Here is a 21697-nt window from a genome sequence, read left to right on the forward strand (position 1 = left end):
TCATCCAAATGCAGTACGACACACATCACAAGTAAAAATATCATTTAGTAAGTGTAGAAGGCATAATTTTCCATTTTCTAACATTAAAAATTAAATGTGAAGTTCTTAAGCATTGCTTAAATAAATGTGTATAATAGTGTATCCTGGTTAGTGAAAAGTACTAAATTTAATGTAAAGCCTATATATATATATTTTTCAAAATTTCTTTTTTTGCAAATTAACATTTTGTAGTGGTTATACCAACCAAAAAGAATGAACCATTATGTAGGAAAATAACTAAGAAGTACAAATTTGAAATAACGTTAAAATTAATTGTAATAAAATTTTCCTACATGACTCAAATTGGCGATTTTACATAATGTTGGATTGATCATCAATTTACTCCCTCTTCCTGCCAATTAGAATTGTCTATATGTATAATACTGTATTGCTGCCTTGTCTAGTTTTAAATATCTCAACCAAGGGGGCATGTCATGTCTGTCATATGTGTATATGTTAAATTTTCATTTATTTTTTTAAAAAACCTCTGATTTGCCCTTTGTACCATTCTGCATAAGTCTTCTTCCTTTGGAGTTTACATCCTGCAAAATGCTTACGGTATATACCTGTACTTAATTATGCATCTGTGTCCCCAATGAATAACGTATTAGATAATTGGGGAATATCAAAATGCAATAGGAATTGCCGAAGGCCATGTTAAGGGATGGCTCTAAAACCCACTGAAGTTACTGTAAAGATTCCTGTTGACTTCAGTGGCCTTTGGATCAAACTGTAAATCAACTTTTCATGATCAAACGGTATATGGTGAAGGATTAAGAATTATTTTATACAATTTACATATTTTTAGGTGTTTTTATCTCTATATAAAATGCGAGCGTACACACAAAGTTACACAAATATATGCTTAAGAAGTCCTGTTGGTGCTGGAACATTTTTAGTTTGAAATGTGTATTTAAATTTGTTCCTTGAGAAAAGAGGTGCAGTATTCCTAGGGATATATTCTCTTCTAGGAGAAGGGGGTCTTACTTTCTAATATTGGGCTTATGCAGAAAAATATTGACCAGAGACTGCAGAGTAATACACCTTCTTAGGGGGTGGGGAGAGAGAAAGTCATTCAACTTGTGGTAACACATGAAAGAGGGAAAATAGCAGGGATTGTTTGTTTAATTTGATCACAGAATGCAAAATATATTTGTTCTTGCATAGGTTTGATAGTGTTCCTATTGCAGGAGTGAGAGTCTATTAAACACTCAATGTAGCTTCTAAAGAAATTTGAGGTGGCACGGGAACTCACTTCAATTTAAATTTGTATGCTGTTTTTCTGTATGACCTGACACTATCTCACTGTACACCATGTATACCTACATTTTTTTTTCTACTTTTTTGTTCCTAATTTTAAAATATGTAACAAAATACATCCCTCAAAGGATGGTGTTTTGTTTTGCACATTGGCTGGAACAGTTTTTTTGAGTTGTATGGACCTCTATAGTCATGTTGCCTGGTTGGCTAAAAATTATTATTATTATTTTTTTAACTTTTATGCTGCTTTTCTATTTTCAGTTGATGCTCAGTCAGCCCAGAAGTGGGTGAAATTTTCTTCTGTTTCTGATGGATTTAGCTCTGACAGTACTAGTCACCATGGTGGCAAAATCCCTAGAAAACTAGCCAATCAGGTGGTGGATCGAGTTTGGCAAGAATGCAATATGAACAGAGCACAGAACAAGTATGTACTCCTTTCTGAAAGTGAAATTAAAGCTGTATATGCCTTAATTATATATAAATATTGTACAGCTTCTTGCTGCACAAAATGGTTTGAAGCAAGGCCGCTAAAGCCTGTTAATCAGCAAAGTGTGTGTTACTTTTGAAACACTTTAAAGTAACTTACTGCGAATGCTAGTTCACATTACTTATTTCTTCAGTATAATGTTTGTTATCTTTCCTGACTCTTGTGCTCTATTAACATTTAGCAGAGGGTAAAAACTAAGAGATCACATACATTCTAGTTAACAATAACTCGCCAATATTGAATCCTAGGAGAAAGTATTCTGCTACATCAAATGGCTTATGTGTTGAAGAGACAGCTGACAAAGTAGCATCCTGGGATTTTGTTGAAGCCACACAGAGGACAAATTGCAATTGCTCAAGGTACAGTACCCAGTAGACGTGTCCAATAATGTAGACAAAGTGAAGTATGCAGGAATGGTTTTAATGACAGACTTGGGAATACTAAACCATAACTGTTTGTACTGTGGGGGGATCTACATGATAAATTATTAGGTTGTGTATCCTGAGTCCTGAACTCCATTATAGACTCTTGGTGAAGGGCTCATACCTACAATTAGACTAACAAGTGGATTTTTCTTTGTTTGCATGGATCAGCACAGTGATCTAATGGCAGCTCAATGTGGATTTCTGAATTCAGGTGTGGCGTTCTGAGGGCACGTAAGGCCTGGGACTATAGAGGCAATATAGATTCATAATCTTTAGGATTCTTTGGCTAGTGCAATGTGGTGTTGGCAGGCATAGGAGGAAGAAGCCAGAAAGAGAGCTGGTGTGGGGCCTTGAGGATTTGGGAAGGAGATACTTTTCCCTTTGGTGGGGCAGTATCTGCATTCTCTAGAAAGGTGGGTGGATTTGAAACCCCTGTTACGGCCGATTAACAGCATTAAGCAGTACTTGCTTCCAGTGAATGGCCCACAATAACTAGAGACCACTGGAAAAACTTTGTTCTAATTTCCAGATTTCTATTCTAGTTTTTTGCTTTTGAAAAGTGTGGGGGAAAAGGTTTCTGAGAACACACTAACAGTTGTGTTTCAAATTTAATTGAAGTACCGTTAATCCCAGTGGTAGCCGAGGTTGGGGCTTTTTGGACTTTTTGTTGTTGTTACACCACATAGAATATCAAATGTTATGTGGCTGTGATGTTAATGATTGAATTTAAGAGCTTATCTGCACAGGCACAAAGGAAAGTTAATCTGAATTAACTAAAAGTGTGAATTAAAAGTGGATTACTTGGGTTTTCATAATTGTATGTTCCAGACCTGAAGAAGAGTGTGTGTGTGTGGTTCACAAGCCTTGTCTTTCACCAACAGAAGTTGGTCCAATAAAAGATATTACCTCACCCAACTTGTCTCTCTCTCAAAACTAGGCAACCATATTTTTCCTGCTTCACTATTTAATACCTTCTAGAACAGAGCTTTTCAAAGCCGGTCCACCGCTTGTTCAGGGAAAGCCCCTGGCAGTCCGGACCGGTTTGTTTACCGGCCGCGTCCACAGGTTCGACAGGTCACGGCTCCCACTGGCCGTGGTTCACTGCTTCAGGCCAAGGGGGGCTCCGGGAAGGGAGGCCAGCACATCCCGCGGCCTGCCCCGCTTCCCGCAGCCCCCCTGGGCCTGGAGCGGCGAACCGCGGCCAGTGGGAGCCGCGATCGGCCAAACCTGCGGATGCGGCAGGTAAACAAACCGCCTGGACCGCCAGGGCCTTTCCCTGAACAAGCGGCGGACCGGCTTTGAAAAGCACTGTTCTAGAATACTTTGAAAAATTCTAATTGATGTATTTATTTTTAAAGAAAAATCTAGTTCATATAAAATGAAATACTAGTGTAGATATGCTTCAGGGATTCACTGAAATATTATTCTCCATTTGTTTTCCAGGCACAAAAATCTTAAACCAAGAAGTTCGGGTCAGCAGGGGCAGGCACCACCTGTAGGCCAACAACAACAAGCAGCTCCAAAGCACAAGACAACTGAGAAGCCAGAGAAGGGGGATAAGCCACAAAAACGCCCTTTGACTCCTTTTCACCATCGTGCATCTATTAGTGACGATGTTGCCATGGAGGCAGATTCAGCAAGTCAGAGGCTTGTGATCACAGCACCAGACAGTCAAGTGAGATTTTCAAATATCAGAACTAATGATGTAGCAAAGACTCCTCAGATGCATGGCAATGAAATGGCAAATTCACCTCAACCACCACCACTTAGTCCTCACCCATGTGATGTAGTTGATGAAGGGGTAACTAAAACTCCTTCTACTCCTCAGAGCCAGCATTTCTATCAGATGCCAACACCAGATCCCTTGGTTCCCACAAAAACAATGGAAGACAGGATAGACCCCTTGTCTCAGCCTTTCCCACCTCAATTCCCAGAAGTTATAGAACCTACAATGTATGTTGGTACTGCAATGAATTTGGAGGAAGATGATGCTAACACCACTTGGAAGTTTTACAAAGTTCCAAAGAAAAAGGATGTGGAATTCTTACCACCACAACTTCCAAGTGATAAATTCAGAGATGATCCAGTAGGACCAACTGGACAGGACAACATAACATCAGTTACAGAGTAGGTATTTTTTTTTTTAAAGCACTCAATAATGTAACTCACTATAAAATTGCCAAACTGAGTCTTTTTTTTTTTTTTTTTTTTAAACCAGAATAGTATGTCATTTCTTTAATACAGTATGTGGTATTTGAACTGCAATCTCATTCAAAATGTCAATGATTTTTATGAAAGGACATTTGAGTTTCACAGTAACCCTTTAGAACTCCAGTCATGCAATAGACACAGCATTCATTTGTCTGAGTTTGGAAAATGTTGGTGTCCTTAGAGAAAAACCATTAAAAGTGCATTGTAATAATTTATGAGATTCTTAATCACAGAGCTGAATCTCCAAAATGAAAGCTTGGTGTTCATTTGTTATCAAAAGTCAAGAGTTTTTTACCATGTGGAAATATGTCATGAAACAGAATTGGTACTGTAAGTTTGTCGTCTGACCTGGGGCCCAAAATATAATGGCCTTAAAGTCACAGCTAATTTTAAACATAGGAGTGTGAGTAGTCCTATTGACTTTAATACAACTACTTGCTTGTATAAAGTTAGGCACATGGGTAAGGACCTTGCTAATTCACAGCTTAAATTAGGAGGAATTGAAGAGCACAGTCAAGGGGTACTGTTCATGTTTCCATCATTAATCTCTCTTCTGCAGTTGACTTGTGCCTGTTTGGGACTGTAAAGTGTATTTACCCCTTCCCACCCAGTGGACACAAAATAGATCCCTAGTTGTCCAGAAGAAGGATTGGTATCTCTCTGTCAGACTTGAGTTTTCTACAACTTTCAAATCTCAATTAATATTTCATGATTTAAGAGGCTGAACTGAAACTTGACTTTCCTATTTGGTCAAATTCTCCTTTAAAATTGGATTGATTATTTTTCACATTGCTGAATTTAGCTGCATGTGATCCAGGCCACTTGAAGGCACATTAGTAAAAGTTAGGCTGTTAGACAGAAAGGCATCTGCTGCTTCTAAGTGAACACAGGATAAGAGTTCTGTCCCTTGGTCATGGTTTCTTCAAGTCTCTGATTCAGGTCCTCTGTAAGTCCCATTCACACACACCCTCCTCCGCCCCCACTTCCACCATATGCATTGTAGAAGGTCTCAGACCCAGAGAATCCTGTTGGTGTGGGAAGGTGCTTGTAGTTCCAGTTTTAATAGATGAATACATAGAAACGGTATATGTTTGTCCATATGTCTGACTAGCTTTTATATGCGGTAATGTATGTTCCTTTGAATACCTGTTTAATTCTCCCTCTTGTTTGACTCTTTGAAAAGCTCAAATTTTTTCAATATAAATGTCTGCAGGAACATTTTCAGAGCAACCCCAGCCTGTGTTCTAGCGTTGGTTCTTTTTTCATAGTGGGCTACCCTTCTGTGTTCTTCTGCCTCTTCCCCTGTGATCAGAAGAACCTGGCACAGAAGAGGAAAACATGTCCTTGATAGTTGGATCTGTCTGTAAGCTAGAATTCTAGTCAGTTATATTGCAAGTAGGACTGCTTTGATAGTCCTTTTCTAGGTGGAGATCCAGGCTGGTACCACTGTTCGTATAATTAGAAAGACTCGATCAGAGGACCATGCTGAAGAAAGCTTTTGCTCCGTGCTGCTACCTTAACCTTAAACTAGTGTTTTATCTAAAATGCTAGAAGATTTTTTGGGGGGCTAAAAATATTAGTCTCAGGTAGCAACATAGCTGCATTAGCCCGTATTACACGTTGAAGGGATATAGAGCAAGAAGCCAGCAATGGAAACTCTTGTACTGGACAGGAAAATATCTGAAAGATTTTAATGGCAGTTCAGCTTGGCAGATCAGCTCTGCTTCAGATCAGACTTGCTTAGTATGTACAGTCTTTGGAAACTGGGAATTTTTGTCTGAGGACATTTGATTCCATTTTCAAAGAAAAAGTGAGTCAGAGACTGCTTTCCTCCCTCCCCCTCATATTGAGTCTTTTTTATGTATAAAATAAAGAAGACCTCTTTAGGTTCATAGAAGATAATGATGATTGGACTCATTCTGTTAAACTCAAACAGACTATACGAAGGTTCTACCTTTTGTTTCAAGTGTTTCAGAAGCTGTGGTGAGAAAAAGCAATTGATTTGAGTGACCTTTAGGAAGTACATACTAGGTATTATTACTGGGAGCAGAGGAGTCGTCAGTCATGCTGCCTGGAAGACCTCAGTTTTTAAGAGGGGTCGCAACTACTGTAAAATATCTGGAATCTGCTTGTTGGCCTGGTTGTTGAGGTCAAGGGACTGTTCAGTTATCACTGTTGCAGTGCTCCAATCAGTGCTTTATATTCAATGTGACACTTCTTTTGTGTCTTGCAGAAGTGCCTTAATAAAGAGATTGAGGTTATCAGTCAAAGAAAACTAACTATTGAAATGTCTGTTGTTGGTGCTAATAGCTCTCAAATCTCACGGAAATGCTTACTTTTAAATAATCTTTCTTCAGGGCAGACAAACTTATTTGGATAAGACTCAGTCTAGGTTTCTTTTGGAAACTGGTTTTTCAGCCCTCTGTCGAAATGATCCTCAAGCCACCATAAGTTACCTCCTTGTAGTATTTTAGCACTGTAAGAAAGCTTGAGCTGTGTGGGTTTTTAAAGAAACACTGTGTTCAGTTCCAAATGGATAAAAGGGTTCAGATTCTTTCAGATTATATAAATTGGTTTAGAAGTTTAGCTGCAGTGAGATTTTATCATTTTGCCCAAAATGTTAATTTGAGTCTCTCTGCAGCTCACTTCATCAGCCAAAAGAGAAACCTTTCTTCTGTGCGCCCCCCCCCCCCTTTAAAGATCTTCATAGTTTTGATAAATTATGGAATGAGTTAGAGGCAATAGCTTTTAGTTTTAAAGTTAATTTGATTGAGTCAAAGTAATAGCATCTCTGCTCTTTATATATTAAACTAGTCCTCTGGATATATTTACATATTCTTATGCCAGTTTTTCTTTTGTGGACCTGCTTCTTTCAGAAACACTCCTAGATTGGTATAAGAATGCTGCAGAAAGAGAAATGTTTTCTTCCTGTAAACTCAGTAGCTACAAGTTTTTATGTAGCAGCAAAAACTGACTCTAGAAAGTATCGATGACTTTCACAGTAGAGAAATGTGTTTGAGGAACAGCCCTATTGATTGTGTATTATTTCCAGTATAAACCATATTCTTCCAATGTTTACTACTATGTGAAGTGTTAATTTGATAGAAATGTACCAATTTCTTGATGTGCAATCATTCAAGCATTTTGTCTTTGGATTCCTAAAAAAGGGTAGGTATTGGAACGTACAAAAGGAAGTATTACCAGGAAATAAACCATCAAAAGGACTTAAACTAATCTTCTTGAAACTTTTTTTTTATTCTAATTGTTATACTCTGTCAAGGCAGCAGCCGTAAACTACAAGTTTTATTTTTATATACGCACCACACCACACCACACCTTGAAAACATATTCACCACTTTGTAGGAAGCTTCTCCTGGTGAAAGAAGGTGCCTGATCCATCCATGTCAGCAAAATTTAAGCTTTTATTTATGTATATATATATTTTCAAATTATAGCCCATATAGTTGAAAAGAGAACCTTCCAAATGTGAACTGCATGCGAACAATTGCAGTGTTCTTTGCTGAGATTGTAAATACAGTAACTCCTCACTTAATGTTGTAGTTACGTTCCTGAAAAATGTGTGTGACTTTAAGCAAAATGATGTTAAGCGAATCCAATTTCCCCATAAGAATTAACGTAAATGAGTGTGTGTGTGTGTGTGTGTATAATATATATATATAATACACATACACAAAACTTATACTCTGTGTGTGTTTATACACCCGCAATATAAGTTTTAAACTAACAATTTAATACCGGTACACAGTGATGATGATTGTGAAGCTTGGTTGAGGTGGAGGAGTCAGAGGGTGGGATATTTCCCTTACTGCTAAATGATGAACTAGCAATTGGCTGAGCCCTCAAGGGTTAACTCTCTCACTCTGCAAGGCAGCAGGAATGGAGGGAGATATGCACATTTCCCTTAAGTACACTGCCTTGTTAATTAGATCAGCTTGCTGAGACTGCAGCTGCTACAAGTTCCCTCTGTCCTGAGCCCTGCTCTATGGAAGATGGGGTAAGTGGGGTGCAGGAGCAGGGGGCAGGGGGACCCCCTGACATTAGCCCCCCTCTTCCTTGCCGGCACAGCAAGCAGGAGTCTCGGGGAGCAGCACATGGCAGTTGGGGGAGGGACACAGCTGAACTGCAGGTAGCTGCTGCACAGGGAACTTAGGGGAGCAGGGAGCTGTTAGGGGGCTGCCGGTCCACCCTGGTTCCAAGCCCCCAGCAGCTAGCTGCAATGGGCTGCTCTTCCTGCAAGCAGTAGACAAAGCAGGCGGCTGCGAAACGACATTAGAAGGGAGCATTACACAACTTTAAACGAGCATGTTCCCTAATTGATCAGCAACGTAATAACGAAACAACATTAACTGGGACAACTTTAAGTGAGGAGTTACTGTAGTCAGTTTAAGTCTGCTGCTTATAGCTTTCTACCACAGCAGCAGAGTGAAATTAAGACTGTCAGGTTTCAGAGTAGCAGCCGTGTTAGTCTGTATCCACAAAAAGAACAGGAGTACTTGTGGCACCTTAGAGACTAACAAATTTATTAGAGCATAAGCTTNAGAATATATATTTCTTTACTGTCTGGAAGGGTAGAAGAAACTGACAATTGAATGCTGTAACACTACACACACTACATCTTGAAATAATTACCAGACCCTGCTAGCTGGAAAACTAAAACGATCAGCCAAAGGCCAATATATAAGATAGAGAGAAGAAAAGCTCGAGTACCTCTGCTGCTGCTCTCAGCGTTCCAAAATAGTTATGATAGTTGTCAGTTTGACTATTACACAAAGGGTTGTGAATGGCCAGTGAAACTGACAGTCTTAAAAAGAACAGGAGTACTTGTGGCACCTTAGAGACTAACAAATTTATTAGAGCATAAGCTTTCGTGGACTACAGCCCACTTCTTCGGATGCATCCGAAGAAGTGGGCTGTAGTCCACGAAAGCTTATGCTCTAATAAATTTGTTAGTCTCTAAGGTGCCACAAGTACTCCTGTTCTTTTTAAGACTGTCAGTTTCACTGGCCATTCACAACCCTTTGTGTAATAGTCAAACTGACAACTATCATAACTATTTTGGAACGCTGAGAGCAGCAGCAGAGGTACTCGAGCTTTTCTTCTCTCTATCTTATATATTGGCCTTTGGCTGATCGTTTTAGTTTTCCAGCTAGCAGGGTCTGGTAATTATTTCAAGATGTAGTGTGTGTAGTGTTACAGCATTCAATTGTCAGTTTCTTCTACCCTTCCAGACAGTAAAGAAATATATATTCTGATACAAGGTTTACTCTTGTCAGAGTAAGAAGTTTGATCTTTCCTTTTTTATAGCCTCTAGTTTAGTTTAACAATTTATTGACTATAATTATTCCAGAATAGTTTGCTATTATATTTTTTTTTCCCCCACTGGATAATTAAAAAAGAAAGCAAATACTTAAAATCTTTCTTCTAGCTGTTTGTCTTGTTACTCAAATTGCTTGTTTCTAACGAGTTAGTTTTCCAAGTCTTTTTGTTGTATTAGTTTATATAGGATGTTGGAAAAGGGAAAAGCACTCCAGCTGTATCAAGGTTGCTCCAATTGTAAATGCCAGCTGTCTGACGCACAATCACAGCAAGTTCATTGCCTGCCTGGGGATAATCCTGGAGATACAAGATCTGATCAAGCATATCATCGTTGCCTGAGAAGGATGGGTTGAAGTCCCTGTTAGCTGTAAGATGCTGCACAGAAGTATTCTAAATAATGCCAGGGTTATGGGATTGAGAGTCAGGTTGGAGTGCGCTCTATTTCAAAGTGGTCTTGACTGAAACAAAATTGTTAAGTTATGCTTTTGCATCCAATCTACTGTTTGTCTTATGCTGAGAAGATGTTTAAGGTGCTGAGGGAAGCCTGAGAATATCAGTGTGTCTTCTCAGGTACAGAGGTTGAGGTAGTTCCTCCCTTAAATAAATGTAATTCCTGAAATGGCTTGTGCTATCCTCTACTCATTTCTGTAGGCCTCTTTGTGGTGTCTCACAAATTTATTCTATTCCACACTCCAATTACTCTTAACCTAGGCTATCAAAACAAGCAATGGTAGTTGTGGGGTCTCTTTGGCTTCTCTTATGTGACAGCATTGGCTGAAAAATGGGAAGAATAGAAGTCCATTGAAGATTTTTACAGACGGGGCTGTGATTTTGCTCTGAAACTATATACCATGAATATCCTTGTCAGCTCATGTACCATTTGAGCTTATGGCATGCATGAATTCAGCAACAAGGCATATCTCCGTGATCTTCGTGCATCCTGGGACATAATAGAGGTTTATGCAAACCTGTTGTTGAAGATGCATCCACTTTTCTCACTGGCCATTATATTGAGTTTTGGAGAAGAAACAACTTTCAAGCAGAAAAGGTATCGGAGTTTGGCGCAGATGTAATATAGCTACATTGGTACTGAGGTTATTGGTACTTTCCTGCCGTTTTGAAGGTTGTATTTTGCTCACATCCTCTCCCGTCTTTGGTCAAAGGTTGCCAGATTAAGTTTGTCACCTGTTTTGGGGCAGACAGTGCAAAGAAGGGAATGGGTATATAACCATACCATAGATTTGTTTGTTTCCTACTTTTTCTACCTTTTTTTCTTAAGTTCAAGAAAGAAGTTTTCTGTGCTCATGAATTTCAATTTCCGAGGTTAGGATTATTTACTCTCTGTCTTCAGGAATATGAATTTCATAGGTTTAACTGTTTGTTTTGCCAGCAAAAAAATTGCTAATAATGTCACTACTGTGTATAAACGCAATAGAATGTTGAACATTTTAATAAATGTTCTGAAACCGAACATTTTAATGTTTCCTGAGCTACTCCTATCACAAATTTAGATGTGTTCTCTACGTGCTTTGTAAGCTCCATTATTATTTAAATTAATAACCCAGTGGCACATGCATGCTGTAAGAGTCTTCACTTTTTTGAATACCCAAATGTCTTCATAAAACAAGCCAAGACTAGCCAGCTGTGACTGTTTGCATACGGTAATTGCATGTGTTACTCTTCAGATCCACCCATGTCCCGAAGAGAGGTTAAATTCCCAATTCTGTGTGATTTGAGTGAAGTGCTCAGGAACTTTAGACTCTAATAAAAACATACAGTTTTGCTAAACCAATTTAGTGAATTATTCTGATAATTTCATCTTGGTCTTTGTTAGTAGACTGCAGTTCAGCACACGCTACTGTAGTTGGTTTGGTAATTTTTGTACTTGTTCAAGAAATGGCAAACATTTAATCCTGCTGTGAGACTTTGAACCATCTCTCATTTTTGTCTGGGTTAAGGTTTCTGGAAAGGACAATGAAGAAATTACACTGGCTGCAGTACTATGTATGACCTGTTCATAAAGAGACTTTAAGTTGTGCAAGTGATTGCTTAACCCTTCTCCCAGAAAACTTTTGAGACTCCATGTTAGCTAAAAAGTTCTTTGGAATTGTGTAAAAGCAGATGATATTTCATACTTTAACCTAGGCAATAGATGGTTGATACAGCTTTGTAATTGTATTTTTTCTTCTGTGCAGATTAATGGTGCAGTGTAGGAAGCCTTTAAAGGTTTCCGATGAACTGGTGCAGCAATATCAGAGTAAAAACCAATACCTAGTAGCAGTAGTGTCTGAAGCTGACCAAGAACCTGAAATTGATCCTTATGCATTTGTTGATGGTGACGTGGAATTCCTTTTTCCTGATAACAAAAAGGATAGGCAAAACAGTGAAAGAGAAGCTGGGAGAAAACACAAGGTGAGTAAAGGAATGATGGCATAAATCAATAATTGGATGAAAACAAATTGCTTTAATTTTAATAATGAAATGGTACTGAAACTATGCTGAGGATAGGTGGTGGTATATAATTTTTCTCTAGCAAATCCTTTATAATTAAAAATGCTTGCATTCAAGCAGAAATGATCAGTAAAAGTACACAGTACAGAAAAAACCCTGATTTGTAAGTTTTTTGCTTTTTGAGGTAAAGCTTGAATGGCTTATAGGACTGCTTATTTACCTGAACACATTTTAATACTGTAAGAGTTCATTAACTGGATTGATATCTGTCCTGTGTCTTTTGGTATTCGTTAGATAGAACTATATTATATAGTACTGGTACTTTTTATAATATTTTCAATACTTTATCTGCAGTAGATTTAAAAAGAACTATTTAGGAAGTTTTAACAAGTTTACAGATCCTTGCCATGTTAATATCAAAAACAAAACAATAATCCTTACAACAGAGAGCTTTTGTTTTGAGAAACATACAGTAATATAGGTGGTGGTGGTGGTGGTAGTTGTTTGTGTTTAAAAACAACTCCTCCTCCTCCTCCATACATCACCTGTGCTGCTTTTTGCAGGCTGACGATGGGACCTCTAATGTTACAGTTTTATCCCATGAAGGAGAAGATGCTATGTCACTGTTTAGTCCTTCTGTCAAGCAAGGTAAATGTTTGTTTCAAAATGCAATATATTAATGACTTACGGAATGGATAACAGAATTCAAAGCAGTTTTTAGTAACATCTCATGCAACTTTCAAAGTGTATTTATCTTTTCAGAATTCAGAAGCTACTTAGGAAGGTAACTTTCAGTATTGAACCTTGCAAAAATATGTTGGATATAAAATTTTAAAATAAGTTAGTAAAAAGTGAAGGAGCCTCACTTATGCATATGCTAGTTTAGTAAGAGCTGATAGCATCTGGGTTTCTCCAGTTGAATAATATTTAAAAAGAAATACCCAATTTAAATTAATGTATAGTATCTACAATGCTAAGGTGAGCATAAATGTTCATATTCTTTATAGATGCACAACGTATTGCTGCTCACGCTCGCACTGCATCAACTAGCCTGTTTCATGAAACAGACCTGGTAGTCTCTTATACTGACCTTGACAATCTCTTCAACTCTGATGAAGATGAACTAACAGTAAGTGGTTTGCAAAAGTAAAAGCAGCTGCTAGATAAAAATTGTTCAGACTTGTACATTTTGTGGCGGAGAAAAAGTTTTTTTTTTTTTTTGTTTTTTTTTTAAATGAGTGTACTTTTAAAATACACTTTTCCCTGGTGACTGACTGGTATATAATGTATAGACTTTTGCTAATCTAATAAGTCTATTATATAATAGTATAATATATAATAAGACTTTTGACTGACATTTTCACTTTTGCATCCTTATTGGGCAATGAGAATGTACTTGCCTTTGACATAGAGCTAAACCTATGACATTATAATTATTACCAGTGCTATATTCTTATTACAGCCTAGACTCTACTTGTTTAGCCAACATACCCACTAATATATCTTTTTTTAATATTTAAAACAATGAAAAATTTGGGGAATTTTAAAGTGGGCTTTCTTCTATCAAATCATTTTAGTATAGCTGTTAATATCTTAGAATAATTTTATTGCAGTTTCAGGTGGCACTTGAATCTTTTATAGAAAAATCACCCCCCTATTTGACATGTACTAGTACAAAGTCTTTGTGTAGACTAGATCTCAGTAACCTCTAAAAGCATTTGAAACTAGTACAAGCTTTATCTTAAACTGGAGAGTGCTTTGTAACATTTTTGTGGGGAGGGAAAAAATGTTGCTTGTCTGAGAACATGGATAAGTTTGAGAAAATCTCTTGAAAATAAAGGGTCATAATGAAAAGTGCAGTTGGTTATTAACTAGTATTAGGAGCATAAAGATGTAAGCAGCTGTTTAAATATATCACTTCTCAAATAAGGGTTTCAGCATAGTCCTGTTTTTTTGTTTGTTTGGTGTTTTTTTTTTTTTTAATTACATTTAAACATTACAATTAGGAAAACTTTAACTGGCATTTTTTGCTTATTTTCTTGGCAAAGATAAGGAAATATAGTGCATTTTCTTGTAAGTGCTTGCCTCTAACTATTGGGTCAATGCTCATTCTTGTAACAAATGAAATACTAGACTGAGTCCTTAAGTAAGATTTAAGTTCAAACAGTAGGCGTTCAATAAGAGGGGAAATTTATACTTTTTATTTTTCAATCTTGAGGTATTATGATTAGACTGTATTGTTACTGTTTAGTTTTGTTTCTATCTAGTTAAAATGCTTCAGATGGGAATTTTAACTTTTTTTTTTTTTTTTTTTTTTTTTCCCCCTCTCTTATAGCCTGGATCTAAAAGAACAGTGAATGGCTCAGATGACAAATCTAACTGCAAAGAGTCAAAAGCAGGAAATTTGGACCCATTGTCATGCATAAGTAAGTCGTCCTCCCCGTTTTATCCCTTAATTAGGTTACTTAATATCAGCAATGGCACATTTAAATTATTTGTTGTGTACAGTTGCAAATTTAAGTTTTGACATTTGTATAAGACAAATGAAAATGAAAGAAATATATAATAAACAAATGTGTTCCTGGAGTACCCTCTGAAGTACATTTTTAATCTGAAACAGGTACTGCAGATCTTCATAAAATGTATCCAACACCACCATCATTGGAACAACATATTATGGGGTTTTCACCAATGAATATGAACAATAAGGAATATGGCAATATGGATGCTACACTTGGAGGAACTATACTTGAAGGGAATAGCTCTAGTGTAGGGATTCAGTTCAGAATTGAAGTAGATGAGGGATTCTGCAGTCCAAAACCTTCTGAAATCAAGGTAAGCAATGTTGCGTAACTTTGATAAATGCCTTTTCCAAATTCAAGCAATAAACTGAATATTTCTAGAATTTTCACCATATTTCCTGTATTACTAATTGTTTATTATATGACATAGAAGTGGATGAAGTATCTTGTTAAGTGAAACCCATTATTTCGCTTCTGAAATATACTGAATTACACTGAGCTGTTCTTTTGTTTAGTCACTAGTAAACTAAAGAAATATATTAAAATTATAGGCCCTGGCCTTTTTGTGTATGTCAGCATGTAATCAGTTGCAGTACCAATGCTGTACTTACTTTTTAAGTGTAGAAATGTAAATTGCATGCACTAAATGTAGAATAATATTGATCAAATTAGTAACAAGTTTTTAATTGATTACTTTAATCTTAGTAGCATTTTTGTTGCCGGATTTATATAATCTACTATATTTACTGGTTAGTGTTTTCTTTATTTAATTTCTAGGATTATTCCTATGTCTATAAGCCTGAGAATAGTCAGGCTTTTGTGGGGTGTTCCATGTTTGCTCCACTAAAGACTCTCCCCAGCCAATGTCTCCCTCCTATCAAGCTGCCAGAGGACTGCATTTACCGTCAGAGTTGGACTGTTGGAAAACTGGAGTTACTTCCTCCAGGACCCACCATGCCATTCATCAAAGAGGGGTATGCTTTTGCGCCAGTGAATGATAAATAGATTTTCATTTTTTTAAGTTGTATAAAATGATCAAAATTATCCACATTCTAGAATATCTTTTAATGAAATGAATAGTTTTTCCATTTAGAAAGTATAGTGAAAAACATTTAAAATCACTCGTTAAATTTTACTGATAAACTAAAGAAAATTGTGACTAAAAACTGTATCTAAATAGAGAAAATTCTTTTTTTTTAAATAGCTACTTAACTATGTAAATGTTATTCATGTCTCATTTAAGGGTTTCTTAGGGAAGCCTGATGGTATAAATCTAATTGTAATGAGCAATGAAGATTGCAACAATTGAATTAAATACAAGCCTGGGACTCCATGTTCCTTTGGTGGTATCATAGTTACTACAAGGGCTTAGCAGGTGCTTTTCTTGCTGTTTCCTAGAATTCAATTCAGCTTTTCTAGTGATGGGCAGGCCATTTGGGTTTTTTAAAACTTTCCCTTCCCATGTTCATTTCTTTGTCCTTTACAATTAGAAACCAGTGCCTGATATGACATCTGCTGGTGATGACAGAGGGTATGTCTACACTGCAATTAAAAACCCTCAGCTGGCCCGTGCTAGCTGATTCAGGCTCGGGCTCTGGGACCCTGCACATTGGGAGGGTCCCCGGGCTCAGATTGCAGCCCAAGTCCAAACATCTACACCACAATTAAACAGCCCTTTAGCCTGAGCCCAAGTCAGCCGGCACAGCAAGCCATGGGTGTCTAACTGCAGTGTAGACATATCCCTAGTAGCAGTAGTTGTATCGAAATGAGCATCCCTATAAAGTGCGTTCAGTACTGACTGGTCGTTTAGAAAACCACGTTTTATTTCTCTCCTCCTTGAGGAATATTTATTCTGCCCTGCTCCTCTGCATGTGCGCCTTCTGCAGGTGGATTAGGAAACATGGGCTGTATATTTATAAGCTTGTTGTTGGTTCACAAACTATAATTTAAACCACAGCATGAGTACAACAGGCTGCTTCTCTTTGGGTCAGATCTGTGTAGAAGCAATGTTTTCCGGTCTCATTAGCCTGATAAGTCTTTGGAGACGTTTCAGTGACTAGGAAGGAAAATTTGAAAGGTTTCCGAGTGATACTTCCCTCACTGATCCAGCAGAGTTTGCTGCTGGTAAAGCCAGTGTATTTTCTTAGTGATACATGTCACCATATTGTTTAATATTAACAAAGCGTGAAAAGGAAAAGGTGCTCTTCACACTGTGCATGTATTTAGAAAATATTGGCTACAACCAGAATTACTTTCCAGAAGCTTTTTTTAATTATTTGAGTTTTTAGCACTGCTGTTAATATATAGAACAGTTCTGCATAGTCATTTAGAACAAATAGGCCCAAACTTCTTTATTTTGATTGCACAATTTTTGCACAAATATTTACTAACTTTTGTTTTAAAATGTGAATCTGAAAAGTGCTTACTTAAAATTTGATAGTCTTGTATTTCAAAAACATACGCCATTGAAAAATATTTTCCTTATTGCTTTTCTTAGTGATGGAAGCACTATGGATCAAGAGTATGGCCCTGCCTACACGCCACAAACTCATACTCCATTTGGGATGCCGCCCAGTAGTGCACCTCCCAGCAACAGTGGGGCAGGAATTCTCCCATCTCCTTCCACTCCTCGGTTCCCAACTCCTAGAACACCAAGGACGCCTCGTACCCCTCGTGGAGCTGGTGGACCTGCCAGCGCTCAAGGTTCAGTCAAATATGAAAATTCTGATTTGTATTCACCAGCGTCCACACCCTCAACATGTAGACCACTAAATTCAGTTGAACCTGCAACTGTACCATCCATCCCGGAGGCGCACAGTCTTTATGTGAATCTCATCCTTTCGGAGTCCGTAATGAATCTGTTCAAAGACTGTAACTTCGATAGCTGCTGCATCTGTGTCTGCAACATGAACATCAAAGGTGCTGATGTTGGAGTTTACATTCCAGATCCAACACAAGAGGCTCAATATAGGTGTACCTGTGGCTTCAGTGCTGTCATGAATAGGAAGTTTGGCAACAACTCTGGATTGTTTCTTGAAGATGAATTGGATATCCTGGGGCGTAATACAGAGTGTGGCAAAGAAGCAGAGAAACGTTTTGAAGCTCTTAGAGCAACTTCTGTTGAGCGAGGACTGAAAGAACCTGAGAAATTGCCTGATGAGTTAATACTGTTGCTGCAAGATCAGTGCACCAGCTTGTTTTCGCCCTTTGGAGCGGCAGATCAAGACCCTATACCCAAATTTGGTGCCGTTAACAACCTGGTACGTGTAGAAGAAAGGGATTGTTGCAATGACTGCTATCTAGCGTTAGAACATGGGCGCCAGTTCATGGACAATATGTCAGGAGGAAAAGTTGATGAAGCACTCGTGAAAAGTACTTGCTTGCATCATTGGTCAAAAAGAAATGGTAAATATACTTGTTTTTCTCTGCAAATGTGTTTCTTGTCTTGCTTCTAAGCATCTAATAGCATGAAGAGTAGGGGGAGTTAAGATTGCCAGTTGACTTATTTCTGTTACATATACACTTGAGTGAATTTCCATTGCTGCTCTGTTCCTAGCCTCTGGCCTTTTAGGTACTAAATCAATATACTAATTAGGGTTTCTTTGCCCAGCTTTAAAGAACCATATACGTGCCGTATGGATTTGAAATGTTGCTCAAGCCCATAGTCTGGGTATCCATACTGTAGGCATTTTATATAGTGTAGTCTTCTATTTGGTGTTCTGGGAACTTTCCTATGAAGTACTGAGAAGAATCTTAGGAAACCTAGGTAATACTGAGCAGTTGTTGTTGTAGTATTAATACTACCCCTGCTTGGAATATGCAGTATCTGTGATTCATTGGAATTTAAAGTCTTTCTTTTTTTAGGTACATGTGGGATACATATGATGGATACTTTACAGGTTCTGTGCATTATATTAATTTCTGTAGAAACTGAATGAAAGGCTACATAAATAGAAATAACAAGGAAATATGGTATTTTAATCTCACTTTTGAAGGTGGAGAGAGGGAGGTGAGAGGCTTCTGAAGTTAAAGTAATGTAGGAGAATTTGAATTTGCAAAAATTAAATGGCATCTGTAAAGAATCAAACAATTGCTCTCAAAAGAATGTTCATTTCTATCTGCAGTGGTAAAAAATATCTAACTTTATTTTGCATCTTTTTTCATTCATTTCTAGTGGCATGATTAATAATCATAAAGAAATTTGAGGTCTGCTTATACTTAGAGGTCACAATATCACAACATTTCTGCCTATTTTGAACACTTAAGTCCTATACTCTGTTTCCCTATGGCACAGACATTTTTGTTTTGCTTTCTGTGCAGCCTGAGTTTTGAATAACTTGCATATGCTAGAGATCAAGATACATTGCTTTCTACTCATGACCCTTCCTACAGAAATTATTTTTAACGAAAGCTTGGTTTTGTTTCAACCCATTCACACAAGCTAATCTGCATGCTGCCATTGGTCAGTAGCAAAACTGTTAATATGTGGCGCTGCTATCATTTCTGCTACCTACTTTCTTTTCATATCCCCTTAACATTAATATTGAAAATTCAGTAACAAACTTAGTGTCTGTTGTGAAATACTCATTTTCTTCAAACATAATGCAGCTTTTATATAATAGATCATGAAGCTTTTTCCAAGAGTAGATCTCATGTTAATCCACTGTCTCATGGACCACCTCTCCTCACATTCATAATGCGACCCACCTCTCCTTCCATTAATGATCTTGCAACGTCTCTGTGGTGACTACAGCAATTTTTCATATAGAAAAGTGGTATACTGGCAGTATTGGATGCAGTTTAAAGTAGCTAGTAATGAGGAAGACCACCAGCCTCATAGACAGCCAACTTTCTACAGACCACCACCAGGTGCTGTGTGATCACTGGTGGTTGAAGTTTGGGAAGCTTTCCTGTAGACAAATCAAAATATTTTTGAGGCACATAGTAATACTGAGGCTTATGTTCCCTTGGGAAATATTGATAAAGGGGGAGGGGATGAGACGTTTCTCTAAAAGGAGGCTACAAGATTCTAACCCTCATCTTAAAAGCTTTAGGGTTATTTTTTTTTTCCTCTTAAACTGTGCTTATTAGAATGTCACAGACAGCTAATAAGTTTGACAAATTTGGCGAAATAATTAATACTGCTTACAGGATTTCCCCCAAGACTTTGTGAAAGCAGTGATGGTTGGCATTCCTGCTACACATGTATGTGGAGGGAGAAGTACTGATATTTTGAATACTTTAACAATTGAGTTATAGGCGGATTTTAATTTTATAGTTTAGACAAAGATAAAAGATGGAGAGCTGAAGTTTTCAAGGAAGCGACTATTGTACAGACTGGAAAATCAAAGCACAGTGGAACTGCTACTCTGGTTTTAATTGCTATCCCTTAACTATGTGAAAGACTTGAAGATAATAGTTGTATGGCCTACATGAACAGAATATATGTTTCAAGAAAGTGACTTTTTGTTTAAACCCCCAAATTCACCTAAACTTAGGACCTTTTAAATTCTTTGCAATTTTTTCTTAGATAATTTTATTTAAGCTGTGACTACATTTCTCTTGTTCTCTTTCAGTTGTGGATGTGAGCATGCAGTGTTCACAGGACATCCTTCGCATGCTTCTGTCACTCCAGCCAGTTCTTCAGGATGCTATTCAGAAAAAGCGAATAGTCCGATCTTGGGGTGTGCAGGGCCCCCTCACATGGCAGCAGTTTCACAAAATGGCTGGCCGAGGCTCTTATGGTAAACTACTTGTATAGATTCCCATTTGTTAATTTGTCCTTGGTATAGGTTACCAAACCTGAATGTTTAGATGTGATTCAATCAAAAGAGATTTAAAATAGGGAGAACCATTGCTTAGAGGTGGTATTTCCTTTACAACACACACAAAATATTTACTTTTCTAATATACAAGGAATGATTTTAAAATAGCAATATATTTGGATTCACTTAGTTGCTTTAATTGTAATGTTTATGAATGAAGGATTACATGAAATTATTATTTAAACTGATGATGGGATTGGAGCTGGAATGAACAGTTGACATGAAGAAACCAGAATGTTTAAAGTAATTCTGTGGTGTTTTTGTTCTAAACCCACTGAATCTTATCAATGGCGGTAGAGTTATGGACGGAAGGTCAGAAATAGACCAGTTGTATCAATTACAAACGCGCAGAACAGCTTCGCTTTGAAATCATATGTACAGAGATACTATATATGTTAAGAATTCAACTCAGTATCTTAGTTCTGGTGGCTTTATTAATGTCCATTGGATATTAGTATGTTACCATGATACATCAGACAGTACTGTATTCATTAACAAGGAAGAGGGATGGCCTTTTATCAAGAGACTTTTGATATTCATATGTGCATGGTTAGATATCATATGTGCTTTGCACTCCTGTCCTCTTTCTCCCATTCTCTCTGACTTATACACACACCATTGTTGCATCATGTCTTAATTAGATTCTAAACTGTTTGAGGTGTGGGCTGCTTTTAATGGTTTCTAGAATGCCTTGCTGGATAGAAGACTGCTCCTGATAAGGTCCTCTATTAAGTACCATAATCAGGGTGGATTGATTAAAATTTAAAGTGATTTTAAATAACCAATTTTAATTAAGATTTAAAGTGGCAAGAAACCTCTGATTAAAGTCAGTGATTTTAATCTTGTTTTGCATTTGTACTTCCATAAAGAAAAGTTGGTTCTCAGTGGTTGGTAACCATTAAAACATACTGATTTGCAACTAAATATAGCTTTTATGCTAAATTTGGTGGTACTTTTTCTAATTAGGAAAATACACTATTTGTACACATTTATTTAAGCAATTATATAACTTAATGTATATAAAGATTCTAAAATGGGTGGATTGATATTAGATTTTTTTTAACTTTTGATTTGTCAAGCTGTATTTGGAGAGAAATTGTATTTAAATTAAATGTAAAAAAAGCATTGTAACTTACAGCA

The 21697-nt window shown here is 37.3% G+C and overlaps 1 protein-coding gene across 1 annotated transcript in view; it reads left to right on the top strand.

Annotated features, from left to right (window-relative positions):
* Nucleotides 1-21697, top strand: part of MED13 (mediator complex subunit 13) — a 75268-nt gene that overhangs the window by 41228 nt on the left and 12343 nt on the right. Inside the window, exons 7-17 of the mRNA XM_034752202.1 lie at nucleotides 1561-1723; nucleotides 2035-2145; nucleotides 3655-4338; nucleotides 11955-12171; nucleotides 12774-12858; nucleotides 13218-13339; nucleotides 14546-14636; nucleotides 14831-15045; nucleotides 15510-15706; nucleotides 17230-18137; nucleotides 20309-20476. Coding sequence (XP_034608093.1) covers nucleotides 1561-1723; nucleotides 2035-2145; nucleotides 3655-4338; nucleotides 11955-12171; nucleotides 12774-12858; nucleotides 13218-13339; nucleotides 14546-14636; nucleotides 14831-15045; nucleotides 15510-15706; nucleotides 17230-18137; nucleotides 20309-20476 — 2961 coding nt within the window. The remainder of the gene's footprint in view (nucleotides 1-1560; nucleotides 1724-2034; nucleotides 2146-3654; nucleotides 4339-11954; nucleotides 12172-12773; nucleotides 12859-13217; nucleotides 13340-14545; nucleotides 14637-14830; nucleotides 15046-15509; nucleotides 15707-17229; nucleotides 18138-20308; nucleotides 20477-21697) is intronic.

Source organism: Trachemys scripta, chromosome 18, assembly GCF_013100865.1.
Source record: "Trachemys scripta elegans isolate TJP31775 chromosome 18, CAS_Tse_1.0, whole genome shotgun sequence".
Taxonomy (NCBI): Eukaryota; Metazoa; Chordata; order Testudines; family Emydidae; genus Trachemys; species Trachemys scripta.